At 45.8% G+C, this 19495-nt stretch overlaps 1 protein-coding gene across 4 annotated transcripts in view; it reads right to left on the minus strand.

Annotated features, from left to right (window-relative positions):
• Positions 1–7245: 7245 nt before the first annotated feature.
• The window catches only part of MAMLD1 (mastermind like domain containing 1), a 366290-nt gene continuing 354040 nt past the window's right edge, over positions 7246–19495 (minus strand). For 3 of the 4 annotated variants that reach the window (XM_019521647.1, XM_019521646.1, XM_019521649.1), the window contains exons 3-5: positions 10470–10616; positions 9748–9829; positions 7246–9463 (exon numbers count right to left, since the gene is read on the minus strand). In XM_019521647.1, coding sequence (XP_019377192.1) covers positions 8442–9463; positions 9748–9829; positions 10470–10616 — 1251 coding nt within the window. In that variant the 3' untranslated portion in view covers positions 7246–8441. The remainder of the gene's footprint in view (positions 9464–9747; positions 9830–10469; positions 10617–19495) is intronic. The other variant, XM_019521648.1, reaches the window with a different exon arrangement.

The raw sequence follows: 19495 nt of genomic DNA on the forward strand, positions 1-19495 counted from the left end.
ATGCCCCTGGCATCCTGATTTCTCCCATATAGTTCTATTGGGTATGATTAGCTCCATTACACAGATGTAGGAGGAGAGAAGGGAGAATCCGTGCTGTCCCTTCCTAACCTGCAGTAAGGTGATGGTAGCAGGACCACTCCGGGAAAGGTGCTATTGTGATCCATTGGCAGTTTCTGTGCATTTGTGTGCACTAGTACGTGAGAGCAAGCAGTAAACATGAAAAGTGCAGCAACAGTCAGAGGATGGGGGCATAGGGTTGAGTCAGATGAAAAACTGCATTTACTGTAGCTTTTAATGTCACCTGTGGCATCAAGGTGAATCTGTTCAGTTAAAACTTTACAACTTTCAAGTCACCCCTCCTGCAGTGCAGCATAATACGTATGCCACCTGAAAAAAGGCCGAATGTAGTACTGCCTGTCGAACGCTTTGCCTATTTAGTCTATCTCCACTCTTCAAGCTTTATATCTAGTGGGTATCATCCCCTGCCCAGCCTTTTCTTCACGACGCACCCAGTGCTGGTCTCCATGCCCAGGCCATATCGATTCTCCTCCTCCTGCCCCGCTCCTCGTCAGATCCGCCACTCCTGCCTGCTGCCCCCAACACCTCCAAGCCACAGTCTCTCCAACCCTATTCCAGCCGTGATCCCCCACCCTGAGCTCCCAATCCCAACCTGAACTCCCTGCCTCGCAGTCTCCTTGCCTAACCGGTGCCGCTCTCCCCCGTCCTGTTCCAGTCTCCTTGTCCCAAGCTGCTCCTTACCTCGCCACAGGCACAAGTCTCTGCAGTGTAGGCATGAAGTCTTGTTCTTCAACAACTTAGTCCCGAGCATGGGGTGGGAGGGGAAAGGGACGCCAGACAAAAAGTCTTCAGAATTTTAACATGAGATTTTTTTTTCTCCCAGTTCCATTCTCAGAAGCAGCTGAACTGTTTTGGCTGAAATTTCCCCCGAAATCTCAGCTGAGGCATGAAAAAAACAGCCCGAGTGACTAAACATTGGCAAAGTTACATTTCAAAGTGCCATTGAAAACCAGTTCTCATAGCAGGAGGGTCAGGCAAGTGTCAGGCAGACTTAATAACAGACGTTGTTACTAGCACTGCATATAATCTGTGCCCTGGTAACTGAGTGCTAATGGCATCCTAAGGCCTCTGAGGGTCTGGTCCAGCTCCCGTTGAAGTTGTTCCATTGACATCCATGGGAAACAAGATGTGCCCTTGCAGTATTTAAATAGGCCCCCAGCTCTGGGTCAGGAAGGGCACGTTGTCTCTGCGCTTGGAGCCATTTCATTATGGAGCAGAATTCAGCACATCAATTTGAGCAGCAAAACAGAAAACCTGTCACCATCCAGTGAAATCCCGGAGACCAGTGGGCCTTTCAGAAACTCTGGGTCTCACCTAGGACAGTGAAATAGGATTCTCCAGGCAATTAACAATCCTCTGAGCAGCCACATAAAAGAAATATTGGCTTTTACTGAAGTTAACACCATCATTTCTTCCATGAAGCTTCTTGTGAACAATTCTGGCTGGAAAAAATTGTACATGATTTCTTTTCATTTATATTTTAATGCAATTTATTATACAAGAATGACCTCTGTTCAGGGTTCAGAAGATCAGAGTACTTACAGTAATCTTCACAGCACTTTGCATCTCCAGTTATAGCTTATACTCACAGCGTGAAGAGAATGGGGAGTTAATGTACCAAATCTGAAAGTCTCTGTGTGACAGCGTTAATCTCATTGTTGAGTTATTATTTATTAGGAATATTATGGTAGTGCCTAGAGACCAGGTCCCCACTGTGCCAGGCTGTAGATGCAAGCACATTCCCTGCCCCGAATAGCTTAGGTTTCATATAGACAACAGGTGGGTACAACGGGCTCCTCCTAGCATGGTAGCCGTGCCAGGCAGCATGTCACCTCGAGTTTAGCATGGACTTCCTTATGCCAGGAGTGACAGTTCCTACTCATGGGCAATTCCTATGATACCAAAGGGCAAGGGGGAAAGTGCAATGAGCCCCCTGTCCCAAGTCTACGCAGTCCTGACCACAATTGAAGACAGCATCTGCTAGCAGCCTGGGTACAGTAGCCACCCAGAAGGCTTTGGCCGTCTGTACCAACCAGTCATGCTGGTGGCTGTACCCTGAAACTTGTGGAGGAGCAGTGAAATGCTTTCCCTTGAGCCAGGGTAAGTCAGGGGGCGGTGTGTGTGATCCAGTGTGTCAGCTCTTGTACTTTCAGTCCTGTTTCATCATGTGTTAACTTCCATAACCTGCCTTTCTAGTGCAAACAAAACACAAGTCTTTACCCCAGGACGTGAAAGATTTTAACCCAACACTACCAGCTAACGGCACTTGGCTCCTGGCTCTGCTAGATGCTAGAGTGGAGTCAGTTAGCACACTTCTGATTAAGAGGTGTCACATGGGACTACAAGTGTAAGTTACAGACACGTCCACGAAGAACTTGTATGCATGAATGGCATCAGGGATAACCTAGGGCACACACCTCATTCCTCAGTGCACGTATTCAGTTGTGTATCCAATGAGATACAGATGTACTAGGTAGGTTTGGATTCTGGCCAATAAATCTCTTGTGCAGAAATTCATCTCTTGGGTGCCTGGGGACTCCACCAGCAAACTTTGGTCTCTTGCAATACAACATTTACTAGTGTTGCACTGGATTTTTCTTTAGATACCCAGCTATCCACTGCAGGCAACAGAGACTGGCCTGCCTATTGCCTGAAAAGGCCTCCTGCAGACTAATCTGTTTTGCATGGCCTGCACTGCGTGAGAAGAGAATACAGCAAGCGTGCGCTGTCATGCCATAATTTCTGATTGACACAGTAAGGCCAAGACATGAGAATAATAATAATCCTGGGCACTTCTACTGTGTGATGGGCTCAAAGCACTTTACCATTATTAACCAATTAGTCCTCAAAGGTCAGCACTCACCCAATATTATGGGCAGGTAAGTGAAGCACTTAACTCCAATAGAGCCAATGGGATGTATCTGCTTAGGTGATGTTGAAATTCTGGCCCTTTGCATCTGTGTGCATTAGATCCTCCATATGGAGCAAAGGGGCTGATAGCACCTCTTCCCTCCCAGGGGCATGCACTGTAAGGCTCTACAACAGGATACATTAATGGGAAACCTATAAGTACTTCTGGGTAGAAGGGTGCTAAAGATAGTTGAGTACTGGGTGGCACCACCTGCCTAAAGCCAGCACAAAACAGAGAAAGCTGTCTGAGAGCCAAATAAAGCCCTTAAACAGGGACAGGAAATCCCAGCCATCACATCTGCAAAGGAAGCGCAGAGACTTCTCCCCGCTATGGCTTAGGGCTGGTGCCCCAGGACCCTTTCCTCTCAGGAAGTGAAAAGAAAGACATTTATCTCCTTGTGCTCTTCTCCCGCTGCTCAGGTGCCCTACATCCCAGCCACACACCAGACTCAGCTTAGCTCCACGATACAGAAACCCAAAACTCAGGCTCCCGCCTATCCTTGCAAGGGGGCCAAGACAACACTGGAACATGGCCCAGTCCTTCCTGCCCTGAATCGTGCTGCGGTGGGAGCCAGTGAGGAACAGGGCTTCACTGCAAAAGCTGCGCATCTGCAGCACCCTCCCCTCCCTTCATTCGCTGCAGCCACACGCAGCAGAATCACATGGAGGGAGTGCTACAATTTGTTCATGAGCACTCGCTTGCAGACAGGCATCAAGTCAGGGATAACAGTTGGAGTCAGCAGAGATGTTCACTTTTGCAGTGACCTACTTAAGAGCAGAATCTAACCTGAGGCAGCTTCCTTTGCTGAAAGCATCTTCAGCAATGAATCTTAGAGAGCCATAGAGCAGCAGACCTCAGGCGAAAGCCAAGTGTGACTGCACAGGACTTGCCGACATGGGGAAAGTGGCCAGTATAACCCTCCACTCCTCCAGTTATTCCGAGTGCAGACACGCTTATTCTGGAATACAGCTGCTTTTTGCTGGTTTAGCTTACGCCAAAATTGTCTATTCTGGAATAGGAGCATCCCTATGGGAAGCTATTCGGCAATCGTTACAGCACTTTAAATTCACACCTCCTTTATAGTAGAATACCCTTGTCCATCATATAGGAAGTCCTTATTGAGTTCAAGACTTTGGAGTTCCTGGCCTTTGTGGTCATTGTCTGACAGTGATTTAAAGTATTGCTTATTGAAGTACAGGAGGAAAAAGCTCATTAACTGATTCCTGTTTTGATGGCAGTAGAGTAGCTCCCATCGAGCCAGTTATTTTGATCCCTAATAGCAGCTTGGGTCAGCAAGTGCTGTTAGACGGCTGGCTTCTCATAGCTATTTCAGACACCTTACTTCATTTCATGCTTATGTCAGACCAGATCCTGCTGTCACTTTTACGTGGGTAGATCCAGAGCAACTTCACTGCCTTCTGTAGAAATGTTTGCACTTGTAAGATTTGAAACAGGACTCAACTCACAGCACAATCCTGCTTGCATCTCGTGGTGGAATCTGTTGTTCCAGTGCATGCTGCATGGCGTAGACACATGTGCTTACACAGTCCCATCCTCTCCTCATGCCTTTGTGATGCTGTTGCACTCTCCTGCTCACACACACGAACACAGAAAGTCTGTGATACAAATATGGGGGGACACTTCTGGTAGAATAAAATCGACACCGTATTCTGACAGAGGCGGTTACCTGAACCGCAGCAGTGGCGCTCCAATTGCTGAGACATTGCCCAACATTCATCATGCCCTTGTCTCTGTATGGCGGGTCACACATTGCGCGCTCCATTCAGTGGGGACCTGTTGGCATGATGACGGGTGGGAAGAGGCAGAAGCCCAGCTCTCTGAGCATACCCCCAGTGGAGCACTTGACATTTTGTTTGTGAGTGAATCTCCAAAGAAGCGCATTGGAAAGTGAGTGTTCAGAAGCACGGACTCTAGGTAATAAAGGTAATAGCGACTCATATGAGTAATATGAGGAATAGCAAACAGAAAAAAGAAAATACGAGTAATATGAGGAATAGCAAAAAGAAGATATAAGTAATATGAGTAATAGCATCTGGTGCTCTTCCCATTCAAAACCTTTTACAAGCATGACTCCTCACAACACCCCTGCAAAAAAAGAAAGTATTACCCTCTCCATTTGACAGATGGGAAAGCTGAAGTCCAGAGCCATGGGGAGCGCATATTCAACTCAACCTAGCCTAGCACTTGGGGGGGAGAGGGGGGGTCATGTCACGTAAGACCAAGAGAAACGACTTTCCTTAAAGGAACAGTGGTTTTTAGTGCATCCAGGTAGCTCAGCCTCTGACGCGCCCCACTCAATACCTTCCACTCGGCTTGCGTGCCAAAAAATGCTGTGTAAGCACTTGTGGCACAGGCCAAGGAACGCCTCCAGGGTTCCAGCTCCGGCGTGCTCCCCAGGGTGGCGCCGCATGTGCTTGGCACCGCTCTGACAGTGTGCAAGGCTGGGAGCGAGTGGGCAGGGCTTGCTCCTTGGCGCCAGTCTCGGGATCCTATGGAGACGGGTGAGCGAACCTTGTGTAACTCGAATATGGGGTGCCAAAAAACCAAAAAGGCTAATGGATGCCACTGATTTCCATCTTCCTGAACGAGAAAGCAAAAAGGAGGAAAGGAAGAAAGCCAGCTGGTTTTTTAAAATGATTGGGTCACCTCAATGGCCAGGAAGGTAGTGGAGGGTGAAGGAATATGTCTGTTTCCACGGGACACAACGTTGATTGGGGTCGGGACTTGGTGAGGGGCAGAGCGCGGTGACACCACACCTTTGCTCAAAGGAGACCAGCTGCCCAGTTTTCCTGCTGGATCTGCTGCCTTGCTTTGGCAGAGCACATCTGACAGCAGAACTGGGGCAGAAGCCTTGGTGACGTTCGCAGCCGAACAAACTCCCCACAGATGTACAGAGAGGAGCGAGCTTGCCGTCCTGCTTGTTCTGGACAGAGATGAGTCTGTGTTTATGGACCTGCTTCGGCGGAGGGTTGTGCACCTGCAGCTTCTTGTGCTTTGCACCGTGGTTTCTTTCCCTCTCGTCCTGACAGCGGGGGGGACTTGCCTCCTAGGAACAGGCCCAGCAGGCATCATGCCCCATGTGCAGATCTTTCGTGAGCAGGACTCTGTCATCCTGAGCCCACTTTTTTCCACAGGGACTTTCTCTAGACCCCAAGGACGCATGTGAAGAGAGACATGTGCATCAGCCTCACCTGAATACCAGCAGCAAACCCACCCTGAACCGGGCAGTGGTGGCTGTGTTCACTTCTCATTCCCATGCCAGGACGGAGCAAGGCTCCACTGCTCTCCCGTTGGCAGGGAGTGGGGAAACGGCCCCGGCGTCTGGGGAGTGGCACTGGGCCCATGCAGACGCTTGGGCAGATCCCAGGAGTCTGGGGTTCTCCCTGCTCTACCACAGGGCGCATCGCTGCCTCCTCCTCATTCCCAGCTTGGACTCCCTGGGAGGCAGCCCACAGAGGAGGCCTCCTGGCATTTCCTCTCCCCCAGAACCCTTTTCTGCAGGCTTCCCAGACTGGGGTGGGGAAATCCATCTCTCACCAAGGGATTTATGAATTTCTTCTCAACCAGCACCAATTTTATGTCTCTGGAAGATGCATAATGCTTTCTGACTTTATTTAAACACAGTGGATTTAACCAGAGAGCTGTATATTTTTAAGATCCATTTAGAAACCGTCCCCCACTTTTTCTTTAATTCCCAGCCCCCGCAAGGAGGCACTTATCCAGAGCCTTTGTGTGAGGGCAACGCACATCTATATTGAACACCAAGTATATTGAACACGGGTACCTCTATCTATTGAGATGATATGGCATGGCACTAGGAAGACAGCTTCTGCACAATCACCCTGTACTTCCTGATGGTGAAGAGAAGCAGCCGTATCTTCCAGAGAGGCCAAAAGATATTTCTAGCTGTTAAAGCAATAGTTGAAAAATCAAGAGTCATTTATACTTCTTGGATAACAGATAGTCTCTAAAACAACGGATAGATTTCTGGTGTGGATTCATTTCTAATTGCAATTGAAAAGAACAGGTAAAGCGGGCATAGAAAATCCCATCCCAAATTGAAATTCTAGCCTGCTTCACTTCTTCCTCTCACCCATTTCTTCTGGTAATAGCACATCTACATTTGTACATGGTTTTAGATTGATGTTGTAACATCCTGAACACAGTGAATTAAATCAGATCCAATATTTGCAAGTCTGAAATGCTTCTTGTAGGAAATGAAAACATAAAATATATGCAATTTTCCCCTGGCAGTTTATTATGGTATGAAGAAAAAAAAAAACATTCTGTGCTTGAAGCTGACGTTATATTACAAATGTTTTGCGAAGTATGACGTGACTATTAAAATATGATTACACAAAGTATGAACATTTTAAGAAGTTTACAGTACAGTGAATCTTTTATAAACAGACTCTTAAATATACATAGGACAATAGGAGCTGACAGAAAACATCAAAAATTAACTATTAATGTTTATAGACTTTTCCCCTGAAAAAAAGTCGCACATCAAAACAGAAATTATGAAAAGCCTTAAAACCAGGAACAAAAATCACCTGTACACTACAAATATCCATGGCAGAGGTGTGCAAACCAGAGCTATCTTTTCATTATATGATACAGTCACAAGGGAACTCTGCAATCCCTGGATAGGATTTGCTCTTCAGGTGTAGCTCATTTCACACAGGGTAAGTCCTCAATGAGTTTGCAATCAAGTGTTACAAACTCTGTGTCAGAAGTTGTAACATCACAAGCATCTACTCAGTGCAAGACAATTTATGTATTTAATGTCCTAATCAATGTATAGGAGTGTATCCTGACTGACAACTCTGCTGGGAACCTGCAAATGGATCTGTCAGCAGATCGCTATGCATGCGTGGATCCCTGCTGGGATCTTCCAGTAAGGATTATTTCAGGAGTGGAGTTATGAATGAGTTGAGGTTTTTTTTTTGTTTTTAATGCAACTCTTCAATTTTGTTTTCTGGTAGGGGAGATAAATGACTACATTTGCTTCCTGTTTAGCCAGTTTGCCTGGACACCCCTAGTTCATGTGTTAAGTTATGTCAAAAACATAAGTATTTTATGCTGTAATACACAGTATTACTGAAACTAACAATGTTATTTGCATATTTATAACAAGGTATAATGAAATTCCTATAACAAAACAAAAAAATTATGCTATAGATTTATTTACAAACAGTCCAGCAAAGAAGTATAAATACTTCTATATTTAAGGTTTAGGAAAACATAATTTACAAAATATTCAAATATATACAGTCATCTGAAAAACTGCCAATATTAACCTTTGATGCAAGCAAAGAATTGGCCGAGTTCAGTCATCGTGTACTGAAAGAGGCGGCGGCTTTTGCAGATTTGCTTCTGTGCTGAAAAGTCACGCTCCTGTTATGTACAAAGCAGTCTGCTGTCCTCTGAGTTAAACGTGTCCGGAGCTTTGCGCATGCTGTCCCAAAATGTCGTCTATCATTGTCAAATTGTGCAACCACTCTTCGTCGTTGCTACTGCTGCTGTTCTTCATGAGAGAGTCAATGAAGTCAGTATCGCTGCAGTTGCCAGGCAAGATCGAATTACTTTGCTGTGGCACAAAGTCATAGTGGGGCAGCTCAGAAGCGGTGCTCATTCTGTTGAACGTTCCAGCCGGCTGGCCGGCGGCGGAGTAACTTGGCAGCCCAAGTCCTTGAGCAGGGTTGAGCTGGTTAAAACTGGACACGCCTTGTGGCATCGATTTCATAACATTCATGGCTGGCAATGGTCCTCTGGTTAAATTGTGTCTTAAGTTCTGATTATTCATTGGGCTCAGGCTCTGGCCAGACTGCCCCAAGGTTAGTTTTTGCATCTGTCTGACCTGGACTCCAGGAGCAATCTGATTAGGCGGCACGACAGCCTGGTGGGAAAACTGTTGGCCTGGTAAATTTGGTCTCACGTTTTGTTTGGAGAAGAGGGGGTTACTGGAGAACTGCTGCATGCTGGTATCCATCTGGCTTTGGTTTGGCATTCGTGGGACCCCAGTCGACGTCCACATCTGGGCAGATGAGGTTGGGTAGACATTAGGAATTCTTGGCATACTCGGCTGCCTTAAGTGTTGTTGAGTTGCAGAGGGGTTCGCCAAGGAACTGGAGCTGAAGACTGGCATTGTCATTCCTGGCTGGACTGCAGCGTGGCTGTGAACTGTTTGGCATCCGGAGTTCATACCCAGCGAGTTTTGGCTTGGTCGCAGTGGGAGGTTAAAGTCTGAACTGGGGGGGAAAATCCCCTGCTGTTTGTTAGCGTTGTGTGGAATCATTACCATGGTCCCGCTGTTCTGGCCGGCGGTGGCTGGAGTGATTCCAGAGCCCAAGGTGTTCTGGAGCATCCCTGGGTTGGATGGCATCATGCGGTGGTTTGGTGGGGGATTTGGCATGGACTGACTGCAGTCGGTGGGTATTGGCTGCTGTACTGCTGTATGTAAAGAGATACGTTAAGCATTAAATACACATTCATTCCTGAAACGTGGCAGGTTCTTAATAGGCTGCTTCTCCTTAATATATCTCTTTCATTACACAGGCCTCTCCGCAACATTCCTTCTAACAGAGTTACTACTAAATGGGCGAATCCCATATTATGCCATAAAACATGGGATGCTTTTATTTCAGCACAAAGAATTGTTAAGAGCCCCATATTTATTCAGAGTCAGAGAGCCCCAGAAGCCTGCACTTTTCAACTGCGAGCCCTTTCCGCCTTACCTTGAAACTGGTTCACCTGCTGGGCCACAAACGAGCTCCTCTGCTCAGACGTTACTGCCAGCATGTTTTGTCTCTGCTTCTCCTGGAAAACAAGAGAACTGACAGTCAAGAGGCAGCCTCTTGAGGAACAAAAAGTAACAGCAGGCCCTTAAGTGTGGCTGCTATCAAATCTAATGACCTATTTGGCGCGCGCGCACACACACACGCAAACCCAGATTCTTTATTCTCAGACTAGACACTTCAGCTGAGTCTGGGACTTAACGGTGTCTTCAGAAGTGTCCTCTAAACACACCAAGCGAGGGCAGCCTCAGCACACGCGGGATGGGAAGCTCCATGTTTGGGATGACATTGGACCCCTGTGCTTTCTCTGCTCTAGGAGAAGCCCAAGCCATTTTGGGTGTTTCTACTCCCAGCCTCCTCCCTTTGTTTCTTTATAGTAGGGGCCTGATCTAAAGCTCGCTAGAGCCAATGGGCAATCTTTCCTTCACCCAGAGCGGGCTTTGGTTTGGTCTTCACCTGCTGCAGGAATCTTTCGGCCATCTCTGAACTCGTCCTGCTGGGGGTCCTGGCATTTCCTCCGACACACCTAGCATGGCACCTGCTGCGTTTCTAACCGTGTCTCCTGGCTGGTTAATCTCCGCCTCCCCCATTTTCAGCAGGACCCCACAACATCCCACTTCTCACCTACACTGAAAGGGCTCCGTAGCCACAGCGTACCCTACCTGCAGCAGCTGTCGTCTCATGATTTGTTGCTTCAGTAAATGGTTCCTCATCGTATATCCATTCACTGTGGCTGCCGCGGGCACTGAGCCTGCAGCTGGTATAGTGCCTGGCTCCTGAAGTCTGGCAACAATGCCTGGGTTTTGATCCTGCCAAGAAAGATAAAATAAAGAAGAAGTCAATTCCCCCAGGGAGATAACAACAGAAGCCATTATCACATTCATCAGGGCCTCTTCCCCACTCCAGTTTCTATCCCATCTTGAACCACTTGCTGGCTTAGGTGCCTGCAACACAAAACGGCACGTGTCATGACTCTTGGAGCAGCAGAGCACTTGGACATTAGGGTATATCAATATGGGAGGAACTCAGAGGAGCAAAGGCTAATTCAAAATCCTTTGGTACTGGCCCAAGGCCATGGGCCACTGCAACCCATGGGCATCTCCCTGGGTGAAGAGATGCAAGTCAAACCCTAGGTTTTCTACCAGTTCCCTGACTATTACATTGACAGACATAAAGAAAAGAAGTTGCACTAAAGAAGAAGCTAGCTGTTGGATAGAGGTAATGGAACAAAAATGCCCAGCAAACAAAACGAGGGTGAGGGGAATAGAAAGAGGAGAGCCACGTTCTTAGAGAGATAGGAAACTACGAGGACCAGGATCAGAGGGGTAAGTGGCTGGTCTGAATGATCTGAGAAACCTGGCAAGAAGCTGAATGCAAAAAGGAAAGAAGAGTTTGCAGAAATACAGGACCAAAGTCTTGGCTGGTGTACACGGGACTGATCCACGGCTGGTAAAAACCGACACGGCTCCAGGGCAGCCAACAACAGACGCATCTGTTTACATTAGCAGCGGTTCTGCACCATGCGAACGGAGGTGTGGACAAAAGGGAAGGATTCGAGAAGCCATTAATCCCTCCAGCATTGCTAAGACACAGCTTGAGGGGGAAAGAGAATTTAACAAAACTAAACCAAACCAAACCACCATACACCACTGAAGACAAAACCAGCATAGGTGGAAACTAAGGGGGAAAAGTAAGTGAAAAAACTGCATCCTTAAAGCAAGAGAGAAGGAGACACTCCAGCAAGGTCCATAAACAGCTCCCGGTATAACTCCCCACTCTCCACTTCAACATCCAGATATTACATTATTTATGACGTTTTGTTATTATTGGCAGACAGAAGTATGTACATTATATCCAGCATCCTTAACTAGGGCGTGCTTCCTTTGTTTTCAGAATGGAAGCCCACATCCTTTGTTTGAAAATCAATGTTATCAGAAGATAAGCAAGAAGAAAACGGTCGTTGCCTTTTTGACATCTGACAATTAGAATCAGGCTAAACTGGAGAAAACAGGATACGAGCCATATTTTGGAGAGACCAGAAGGAAACATCAGATGATGTTTGTTGAGGCAGGCTCTCCGAGCTGGGACGCCTTTCACCGTGGGTCTGCCACGAAGAATGACCCAAGTCATTCCAAGATTTCTTTTTTAATAGGATTACCAGGAAGGTCACTGAAATTACTCACTTTTATGGCACCTCTTTTTGTTGCAGCACTTAGGTCTATTATGCAAAACCACAATTGATGAAATGTAAATGGGTGCGAGATAATTTACCAAAAGACACAAACCTGCAGCTCATCACGGGTCTCATTATCATTCCTATTCATGGGCAGTCTCATAAGACTAGACATTATTACCGCTGCTTTGCTTACAATCCTGCTGGACACTGTGCCTCCTCCCACATCCCTTCCTCCCTCCCACAGTAGGAGAAAGGGGGAGGGAGGGAGGGAGGAAATGTGATTTACTCCTGATGTAAATATGAAAGTTCATGTGCAGCTAGTGTTCTGCTTTCATGTCAGATATTATTCTGCAGCCATAGTTAAGCTTTGAATAATACAAATTGCCTCCAGGGGAATACTTGAAAGAGCAGGGATTCAGTTTGTGTACACGGCACATGAAAGACACTGAAATGTTCATACCACCAAAATCCCTGCCATCGAGCCAATTTCCTCCCAACTTGTCTTGTTGTGTGCAGAGGGTCTGTGCTTACTGAAGCAAATGAGTTTAGTGCAAGGACAATCATTGTGATGTTTAGCTCAGGGCTATTGCATTAACAAGTCAGAACATTAAAGTCTCTTTTACTAATCATGTCCGGCTCATTCTAATTTTCCCTAAACATCATTATGAAAATAATGTTGATTTTTCCATATTATTAATGGTAAAGAAGTGTAAATCACACTACTAATTACGGCTCTTGTACTGCAGCAGGAGAACGGCTTAATTATACAGGATGTTTTTGCAAGCACCCTATAGCAATAACAACATTCGGCCAAGTTCATTGGCAAATGTACAGAATGGCTTACTACGTTTTTGGAGGAAATTTGGCTAACATTTAATTAGCTACTAAAGAAAGCAATATATAGATCTAATTTTTGCTTTTGGGGAAATTAGGACAAAATGGCACAGATGAGAACGCAAGGAATGAATTCAGTGTCTTTCATTTTACAGTTCGCATTTTGGATACAGAAGAAAAAAAAGAAAGGTAAAAAAAAGAAAAGTTCTTTCTTCTCGCCACTAGTGGGAACTACTGTCTTCTCTTACAGTAGAAAATAACCATGCAAGTGTCATAACTAAGAATAGCTCCTGCATGTGGTCTAAGGGACCTGCTATCTGTACCAAAGGTTAATGAACTTTAAACATTTTTCCTTTTCATCACTCCCCAAGAAAATAAAAATCACTTTCCTTTCCATGCTAAGGCCAAGCCAAACAAGCCACAGTCTGAAATGGCCCATACTTTGGACCATCCCATTTTAAATTTCAGGAAGAGAGCAGACTGAGTAAGATTTTAATTTGAAGGCCAGAAACCATAGCTGAGGGTGTTCACACATCCAGGGCGGCGGGACCTGAATATTTGCGGGTTCCAGCCAAAGGCACCGACGCCTGCTGTGGATTCAAAGAATTCAGCTTGGGTTTTTTGAGAGTAGCTCGCAGCTCTTCTCTTTTTCTCTCCCGAACTCAAACTCAAACATCGCCCCGACAGTATGCTTCCCCAAACAGCCTGCTAGGAAGAGCTCGCTTTTGAGAGCACATGTTTCTGTTGCTAGGCAAACTGTCACCCAGCTGGTTCAGCTCTCCTACAGAACTCCGTGGGCTTTGCAATTTGGCAATTTTTTGTTTGAGCTGGGACTGGTGCTAACTTCACTGCTTTGAATCACCGGGTACAAACCCGGCGTCGCGTGCAGCTGCCAGGAGCAAGGAGGCAACAGTTAGTCAGAGTTTTCAGGAACGCGTATGTTTAGACTCCCTGCTCTGGAGCTGGGCTTGCATCAGTCTTTTCATCCCCCTCGGACACCTCACTCGCCACTCGCATCACGAACAGCTCATTTGGTGTGCAAGGGTAGACCGCTAGACATACGTAGATGCATAAATTGCAATTTGAAATTAGAATTTCAATAGGGGGGGGCCTGTAGTTGCAGAAAAGCATGTGCTTACCTGGAGCCGCACTATGGTTTGGAAGTATACACGTACCCACTAAAAACCTGGCCCACAACTGCACTAAGCACCCGGGCACATCAGCTGTGCTGCTCGTGTGGCTACATTTCTGAAAGTCCAGCCTGTGCTGATCAGTGATTGATCTGGTAATCACACATTTGTTCCTTTGGGTGAGAACCCAGACGTGTGCAATCCCTAATTCCTCAAGACCGTCCAAGACCGTGTAAACCGGGACTTCCCTGAGATCACCTAGATGTATGGGAAAGAATTCCATTCCCCTTAGTCCAAAGTTTTCCCTGGTTTTGTTTGGGTTTTTTCACAACTAGTTGAAACAGTGGACTCATTCATCATTCCAAAACTTTCCCATCTGCTCTTAAGGTGGAACTCAGAAAAATATAGTATAAAGCAGCTCAAATGTTCAAACGTTCTGATTTAGGCCTAGAGCTATGGGAGATCTACGCAGTATTTCAGCAAGGGCGTGAAGGGGAGACTGCAAAGTGCTGCGCAAAGGTCATTTATCTAACATCAGAAACGCAGTATCTGTACCAAAATGGCTCTGGGAAAAGCATATTTTTGTGTTACAAGACATGAGTTGCTAGGTGAGACCATCGAGCATTACATCACGGACCCACACAAATAAAGCTAAGTCATGAATTTGAACAGTTAATAGATGGACTAATTAGAAACTGGTTTTTTTTTGTGGTTCTACCAAATAACCGCGTCAAAGCAAGTTTATTAGGAGTGAGAGACTTAACTCTGCAAAGAAGAGAGGCCTTCACCAATGAAAGTATTAATAAACAGCAGAAAAGCTAAACAGCTGCCAATTAAAAATGCATACAGTCACTGTATTTAGAAAGTTTCTTCCATTTTGAAAGATAAGTAATACTCCCATTACTTTCGACAGGGAATGCAGCTGAATCCAATAATTTCATATCTTAAAACAGAAGAAATGTTTAAATGCAAGCATGGTACTAAAAAATAAAAGACAAAATACAAAGGTAAACAGACAGCAGCAATCAGCCTTGTTTGCAATTTAAACACAGGGGTTAGAAAAAAAATCTTAGTGGCAGTTATCTTTTGGAGCCAAAGACATTTAACCGTGAAAATAATTTCAAATCAGCTGTATGCTAGAAATCTGGAACAGAAGAACTGCTGTTTCTGGCTCTGCTACTGGCTCACTGGGTGGCCTTAGACTCATCATTCAACGTGTGGTGTTGAATTCAGCATATGTGTTTTAAAATGGCAACGATACCCTGGTGGGTTGGTGTCAAGCTGTATAGTATTTGGAAGGGTGGAAAGGTCCACGTAAGAGTTTGCTTCTGCTCTCCACTGTGGGGTTGCAGATCCTCAGTCTGAAAATATTCTCTCTTGGTTTCCTTGTTTCCCCAGTTCTGTGCAATCACACCTGTAGTCTTGGGCTTAATAGGCTGTGTCTGCACGTCACCCTCAAGCCCATGCCAGCTGATGGTCTACACAGTAAACCCGTCATCCCAACATTGGACACTACTGAACCCCAGTTCTGATGTTGACCCCACTGCTGCTTTCCTCCAAGCCTGCTGCTTTCTGCAGTGTTTTTGGAACGTACTCATGAATATAGACCTCAGGCACAGGAAGTGTGCCAATATCCCTGTTCCTGACTCACAGCCCTACCATACCCCACGCAAACTGTGCCGACTGCTCACAAAAAAGGGACGAGCAATCTGCACGCCGATTTCTAGTAGGGCTCTACTCGGTGTGCACAGCTTGGGCTTGGGCTACACAGTACGGCTTGTGGTTTAGGCTCGTCGGATGCCTTCAAGATCAACCCCTAGTGTTAGTGGAGTTGTGCCCATGTTTGGGCTGCAAGCTCTTCAGGCAGGGGCTGGCTTTCTGTTCTGTTTTTCTTTTCAGGGTCTGGCCCACGGCTGTATAGCTCCTCGGCACTCTCGCAATACAAACACTGGTGGTAATGTTCATACCTGTCATGGGAGCTTTGTGTTCAGGTCAGTGTAAAGGTCCATAAAGAATCCCCACACGTGTTGCCTCCACCTGTACCCCCACGCAGGGATAGGTCAAGACACCCCTATATTCAAAAGGAAAAACTGAGCACAGCCCTTACTGTGCAGCTGGTAAGTGGATATTAAAATCCGAAACCATTTAGGTTGAGCTGGGACTTCCTTCCTCCGTGCAAAGCTGATATGCACAACGCAGCACTGGGCGCTGGCAGAATTGTCAAGGCTCTCCACTTAAAACTGAAGTGAAGCTTGTAACAGGCCGTGATCATTTACACTGCAGCAAGATCAGATAGGCAGCATGCACAGACTATGACCTTTATTTGCTGCCTCCAATACGACTTTATATTTTCTCTTTGGGAGATTTCTTCCTTTCTCTCTCCCCACCTCCCTCTGGATTCTGCTTTCAGCCCCGAGATGCTCGGCAAGATAAAACTGATTCTTTCAGCTCAGAAATCTTTTGAACCGTTTTATTTTTGTGTTTGTTTGTCTTAGCACAATGTCTGAACATTGATAAAACAAACTGTGTGGCTCAATGGGTCATTTTTTCCCCATCTTTCACCCATTTACTTGATATACAACCATGTGAAATACTATCAGACTCAAGTTTCTAAGCTTATCTCAGGGGCTGTCAGTCAGGAAAAGGCTTTGTTTGAAGACTGTAAGTGATCCAGGGGTATATGGTTTTGTTAAAAAAAAAAAAAAAGTTCTTTTAAGTTCTTTTTTTTCTTCTGTTCTTACAGCATTGGCATGCTCAGCCTCACACAAAGGTAACTTCCTCCTTTGATGGAGGCAAAATGACAAGATCGCTACACCTGGCTGACAATTATACAAGGGGCTCCTTTGGTCAAGTAAAATAGAAGATATACCAATCTCTTCCCAGCTGTTCTTATAGTGCGCGCTGTTCAAAAGAAAGAAAAACAGCCGCAATTCTATTTACAAATACGTTCAGGCTTTTAATAAGGATGGAAAGTGAGTCCAGCTCCTCCTTCCAAAAACAATTCATCAAATTAGTTTAACTTTTATAGAAGGAGTTTGCCACATTGTTCTGTTTGCCACAGATGGTTTTATTCAACAAAATAAACCTTGGAATGAAAAAGGAAAAAGAAAAAAAGCATGTAAAATCTATGGTGAGTTACTGCATGTGTTGTTTAACTTTATATGAAGGAAAGTGCATGCTTCATCAGGTCTAGCTGAGGTCAAGCTACTCAGGGTGTTAAAACCAGTACCAGACTGGCAGGAGGAAGAGGCAGCCGCCTCCGAGCCCTGGGCACAATAGCACACTCATCGATTCATTGGGTGCCCCGAACACACTGCAGCATTCGTTCTTAGCCTTGGAGTCACAGTGGTAGCGTCTGCATCAGATGCGACCCCCTTGCCTTCGGCTGCCCTCTTGGTTCGAGCATCCTTTGCCAGCAGATTGGCAAGGCATCATTAATGGCAGGAGAACATGCTTCGCTCCACCACACTGAGAGGGAAGCACTGACATGGGCAGCGGTGGGATCAGAGATGCCCCCTTGGAAGCAGCCAGGAAGGGACCCACCAGTGTCCTACATACTGCACACAAGGCAGCTCTGTGGCAGGCTTGAATTCTGAGATGTGTGTTCATTCTGGCCAGGCTCTTTTGATCCCTTGTCCTTTCTAATATGTCATCTGCCTTACTTCTCACACACATACACGCCCACCCACACATCCTGAGGTGGGTGTTTCTTGCTGATCTATATTCCATGGTGTTGAAATCCAAAATTGAATTCTCTGCAAAGAGCCGAATGTTTATATTTGGCTTGTTCCAGCTGTCACCGATTCTCCAGTCCTTGACACTGTACTCCTGTTCCCACGGAGGGCAGTGCGCCTATAAATTCAGTGAGATCATCTAAAACTGTATTTATCTTGTCCAGTTTCAGCTGGTAGTCCTTCTGCCTGCCTCTCCAAGGTTGCCCTGGTCCCAATGACAAACTACAGTGTCTGGCATCTATAAAGCACGGTTTGACTCGAGTAATCCATGCATTATGTCAAGGCACGCTCTCTAGCAGAGGCGCTGATGAGGTTCAGAAGAGCTGGTGTAGCTGAACGTGCAATGGAAGCAGAAGAAAAGTGACAGCCCAATGTTGATTTCATATATTAAAACCAGAGAACAAGGATCTGATTGAGCAACAGGGTTACGTTTGCTTCAGACACGAGGCAAAGGACAAAACTTAGTGTTGCTGAAAGCGTTTGGTCCTACAACTACCAATTTTGAGGAGCTGGGTGAGTTTTACATGCCTGGCCTCCAGCAGGGTAACCACAGGAGGAGTTGTAGAACTGCCCGTTTTTAAATAAACTGTAGTTTCATTTTTAAGAATTTCTTTTCTTTTCCTTTTCAATTTGAAGGTGAGATTGTCAAAGACGGTGCCCCAGTCTCACTGACTTGCGTTAGGTGGGCACCCAGTTCCTACCCGGAGGATGCACAGACCCTCCTGGAAAGGCGCTGTCATGTAATCCCCAGCCCCTCCAAGCACAGCACACGAACGCTGGGTGTCAAGCCCAGAGCCGACCATGCTCACGAACAGAAATCACTCTTTCCATGTTCATTCTTTCACCTGCTCCCATATTTTCTTGCCAAGACCAGGAACCGAAAACTCCCAGATTGTACAAACCACCCAATTAGATGTTGTAACAACTGTAAAACAATGGTCTAAAATAACTGATTAGATAAACAATCAGTGACCTCCTCTGCTAAGTAGCTCTTGAATTCAATTTTTTTTATAGCCAAGATGCTAATGTATGAGAAAAGGGGAGGGGCAGGGAGAAAATAAAGTCGATTTTGACCGTGAGGTCTGTGGTGCCATTCTGTTTTGTTTTTTAATGAAAAATATTTATTTAAACCCCCAATGCTGAAATGCTATAACCAAGTCAACTCCATCTGCCCTTAAAAATGCCTTCCTTCCCTCCCTCCCTGTTCCATTCAGATTGTATTTACAAACTGTAGAGGGCTCATTTTTTCTTGTGTCATTTCATTATTACAGAGTTGAGATCACTAGCCATCTGCAGCTTCATTTCATCAAGCTCTGATTTGTCCTTGGAGCAAGGTCATCTGGGACAAGAACATAAAATGCCGCTTTCCACAACTGACAGTTCTTTATGCCTTCCTGTAAATGTCCCCACTAATTTTAAATAATTTTACCACTTCAGACATCTTTTTTCCCCCTCAAAAAAGGCTGATGTCCAAACACATTAATAAGGCTCTCATTATTTAACCATTGCATGACACCTTCTAAAAGCAATTAATGGTGTTTATTTGTAGATAACTGAAGCATTTCAAGCTCTAGCTGAGGAATCCTTGGTAGCTTCATGTGGCTTGTAGGATATTAGCTATGGGTCAGGAATTGGGACCCACTGTTCACTGCTAACATACGCTTGGAGCACCTCCGGATGCCATCAACCAGAAAAAAACTGCAGCCCATGCACAAAAATTACCAGCTGCAAAATATACCCCCCTATGGTAGGTACAGTGCTCATAAACCTGCATGTATACACGCTTGCTTGTAGAAATCAGCAGAGCGGCAAGA

This window comes from Gavialis gangeticus, unplaced genomic scaffold (assembly GCF_001723915.1).
Source record: "Gavialis gangeticus isolate Ggan-Ray unplaced genomic scaffold, GavGan_comp1, whole genome shotgun sequence".
In the NCBI taxonomy this organism is placed as follows: domain Eukaryota; kingdom Metazoa; phylum Chordata; order Crocodylia; family Gavialidae; genus Gavialis; species Gavialis gangeticus.